At 58.5% G+C, this 3810-nt stretch overlaps 2 protein-coding genes across 2 annotated transcripts; both read left to right on the forward strand.

The window, feature by feature from the left end:
* Positions 1-1875: 1875 nt before the first annotated feature.
* On the forward strand, positions 1876-2882 carry SPRG_15379 (hypothetical protein; the record flags this gene model as incomplete). The annotated part of the gene is made up of 4 exons (XM_012355951.1): positions 1876-2037; positions 2087-2095; positions 2150-2307; positions 2357-2882. 4 exons carry the CDS (start codon positions 1876-1878, stop codon positions 2880-2882), a joined length of 855 nt encoding a protein of 284 aa, XP_012211341.1.
* Positions 2883-3168: 286 nt separating this feature from the next.
* On the forward strand, positions 3169-3796 carry SPRG_15380 (hypothetical protein; the record flags this gene model as incomplete). The annotated part of the gene is made up of 2 exons (XM_012355952.1): positions 3169-3475; positions 3519-3796. The coding sequence occupies 2 exons, from the start codon at positions 3169-3171 to the stop codon at positions 3794-3796; spliced, it is 585 nt and encodes a 194-aa protein (XP_012211342.1).
* Between the last annotated feature and the right edge of the window lie 14 nt (positions 3797-3810).

Raw genomic sequence — 3810 nt, forward strand, 5'->3', positions numbered from 1 at the left:
TCGGGTCTTCTTCGCGGGCCGGGGCTTGGACTGCGGCTCGCCCTTCATCCGACTCCTTCGCTCCTCGGTCAAAAGATCTACTGAGGAGGCGCCGGATAGCGCGACCGGATACCGCAGCATTTGGGGTGCCGAGCCCATGGATAGAAACACGCCACTTTATGGCGAATCTTCTCATTTAGCTTCAATGGAGACAGCGCAACTGACCAGGGATCGCCGTGGAGGAGCGGGCTATGGCCTTGCATGGTGATAGACACCATATTGTTGCATGCAATGCACATGCACTTCCATGACCGCGTGCATTTTGCAAGGTACGAGCGCGTGCGGAATCCACTTAGGTATGGTGTTTTTAGCCGGCTGGGAAAGCCGGCTCGCGTGTCTTTCTGGCTGCTTTCGAGAAGCAGATGGACTTCGAGACGCTTGCACTCGCGACGTGCGTCAGTCGGCTCCTCCGGCGCCAGTAGCACGCGCCGTAGCAATGGTAGTGTTGTTGGATGTGGAAGCATCGCCGAAGAAGCCTTCGGCTCTTCCACGATTCCCACAAGAAACAGCACATCTACGACGGGATGGTCCGACCACCATGCAGTCTGACGTTTGACGATCCGAGATGTGACATGGACGACGACGACAGGGTCGACTACCAGCGGTGGCATACGATCAGTCACAAGCGCACGATGAGCATCCTCGTACCAATACAGTCAAAACGCGGTTTAATAGCCGGCTTTTGTTAGGGGTAGGCGCCACTAAACGACCTCACTTCAGCAGATAACGAACAGCCAATCAGGACTCACGATCGAGCAAATCTAACCAATCATGAGTCAATTTTCGGAACTTCAGCCAATCGCATCGCTTCGAGCGATTTGGAATTGGTATTCCACGTGGTTTTTGCTGTGTACACGACTAGGCACATGGTCTTCGTCGACCCTTCCGACTGGATTTAAACCAATCACAAAGCATTGAGAAAATGCCCCGAGCCCGAGAACCCTCCTGCAAGAGGTCCCCGGTCGACTGCGCCCGCGACGCAAGCGCCTAACTGTTGACAAACAAGCCGAGATTGTCGAGCATCTAAAGACAAGGATGCCCGGGAGCGCGATGATACCGTCGACATCGATCGACCGCTGCGCACAGCGACCATCGACGTCCCATCAAGCCAGCGTGCTCTGTCAGCGAGCGAAAGCCTGCGTGAGTACTTCACATGGTATGAAGACGACGACATGCTAGCTCAAAGCCGTTGTCCAACGTATCGAGGCCAACGCGAGCCACACGACGCCCAGCGCGGTCTTTCACATTTCAGCTCATCCCTGAAGCGCCTTCATGTGGCAGTGAATGATCTTGTTTTTTGTATACATTTGAAACCATGTGATTTAGCCCTTCTGTCCAGGGTTGTTGAAGGAGGCAGTGAGTACCACTTCTGCCACTAAACGACCATGGCTGCTAATCCGCGTTTTGACTGTAGCCTCTCGCGCATCGACACAATGAGTGCGACAAGCCTAGGACATGTACTAGGCTAGATGCTAAGGACGAACGGCAAGCGATCGCCAAAGCCCTTTCTGCTATAATACTTGCGTCTTGCTGGCTAGAAGGAAATGGCTAGTTATCGCGCTGTAGTTGGCAGCACGGCTACCTTTGGATCGGAAATGATCTCGTCGCAAGCAAAAGCTCGTAGCTGCCACCTTTTTCATGGGCGCCAAGCGAGGCGGCGAACAAGATTTCGTGCCAGCGGGGGCAAGCCAACCGAGTCTGCGAGCGTGTGACGGGTTGACTTGAAGGTCGCTCTTGAAGGCCCGCGCCGCCCAGATGGTGTACTCAGCCCCCGCTTCGATAATTCAGGATTATCGAACTGCCCATCATTTCTAACGACCGGTTGCATTTCCCAAGATGCGTCGCCGCGGGTCGTGCATGTACTATGCCGACGCGGGCCTCCTCGCCGTCGGCAACCTCATCACGATCGACGACTGGATCCTCGACCGCGACCGCAGCCACTGCAGCGTGTGCGTCCAGCAGTTTCACGCGTTCAAACGGCGCCACCACTGCCGGACGGTACGAAGAGATCAGGCACCTGTCCGAAGCTCATGCTCTTGCTGTCTAGTGCGGCGAGGTAGATAATTGACTCCTGCCCTCTCCTCCAACGTAGTATCATCTCTGCCCACAGGTCATTTGCAGTCGCTGTTCCAAGCACCGTAAGCTGCGCCTCGTCGAACTCAACGTCGACCTCACGGCGCGCATCTGTGCCATCTGCGTCACAGCGGCGACGCTTGCAGCACGCGACGTGTCGGCCGCGCCGTTGCGCCCGACGCTCCTCGAGACGCCGTACGGTCCTTCGCTCACATTGCCCTTTGGAATCCTATGGTATCTATAGGTCGTCGCCCGTGTTTGCTGTGCCCGTGCTGCCGTGGGACGACGCCAACTTGGCCACGTGGCGCCTCGAGGTCGCGCGCCAAGCCGACACGCTCCAACCGGATCAAGACGACACGCTCAAGCTGCTCGTGCACCTCGTCGCGACGTCGCTGCGCTGCCCGATCGTCTTTTTAGGGCTCTTGGACCCGAGCGGCCTCCACATCCAAGCCAGCCTCGGCCTCGACCCGTCCACCGACAGCCTCGTCCAGTTTTGTGCGCCAGTGTGGCGCCACAATGCGACGCTCGTGCTCTCCGAGACGGACGATGCGATGCTGCGCGACCAAGGCCTGCGGTACTTTGCCGGCACGCCGATCGTCGTCGAAGGCCTCGTGCTCGGCGCACTCGTCGCCATGGACATGGAGCCCCATGGCAGTACCAACCTGAGCCAGCGGAATACGCTCGAGTCGGTCGCGCGGATCGCCGCCGAAGTCCTCGAGCAGCGCGCCAAGGTAGACGACAGTCCATCCCACTCTCTCGCTCCTTTCTGACGCCACTGACAACGATGTTTTGTAGGAGGCGAATCATCACGACACAGCAACGGCCACCGATCTCTCGCTCGACGTGCCCGAGAAGAGCGAATTCGAAGAGGATGCCGACGATGGCGAAGGCACAGCGCCCTGCACACCCATGGTACGACGACGACATGCGCCTTGCGTCCACTTGACATGCCATGGCTAGAATGAGTTTCAAAAGGCGCTATATGTCTCGTCGCCGCGCGTGACACGCTGCAGCGACTCGAACCAAACGATCGAACTGCCGTCGTCGGCGCAGCAGATGCCCGCGTACGACGACGCTGTCGAGTCGATGCTGCAATTGTACCGTATCTTGCACGGGTGCTCGTGGGAGCCGACCAGTGTCGTCGTGGCCGATCGCCGCGTCCAGTTTCATACCTTCCACGAGCGCTACCAGCACGGGTACATCAAGGCGACGCGCGAGCTCACGTCGCTGCCAGGCAGCTTGTCGTGGGCGTCGCTCGTGCAGCTTCCGCAGATGCACATCTACAGCAACTGCCTCGCGCAGTATGTGAGCCACCAGCCCATCGATGGTCACACGATGCTGCACAACGTCGTGTTCCAGCCAGGTTCATCCTTGCCGCCGCCGCCTGTGGTCATGAAGTGTGCTAGGCATTTCGTGGACCCGCGCCAAGCAGTACCCATTGCTCACGCACGCGCGCGACTACCCGAATGGCGCGGCCGTCTACCTCGGCATGCAGCTGCGCGACGACCTCGTGCCCGAGTTTTGCTTTGGGTGGATGCTAGGCCCGAGCGACGACGATGGCCGCGCCAAGGTCTCGGTCATTGTGCCGCAGCACCGCGAGATCCACGAAGCCAATATGATTGCGACGTGGCTCGACCAGCTCCAAGATGTGAGGATGCTCTATCCACGGCACGTGCATTCATGACTGTGTAGCTGGCG

Source organism: Saprolegnia parasitica, assembly GCF_000151545.1.
Source record: "Saprolegnia parasitica CBS 223.65 unplaced genomic scaffold supercont2.339, whole genome shotgun sequence".
NCBI classification, from domain to species: Eukaryota; Oomycota; class Saprolegniomycetes; order Saprolegniales; family Saprolegniaceae; genus Saprolegnia; species Saprolegnia parasitica.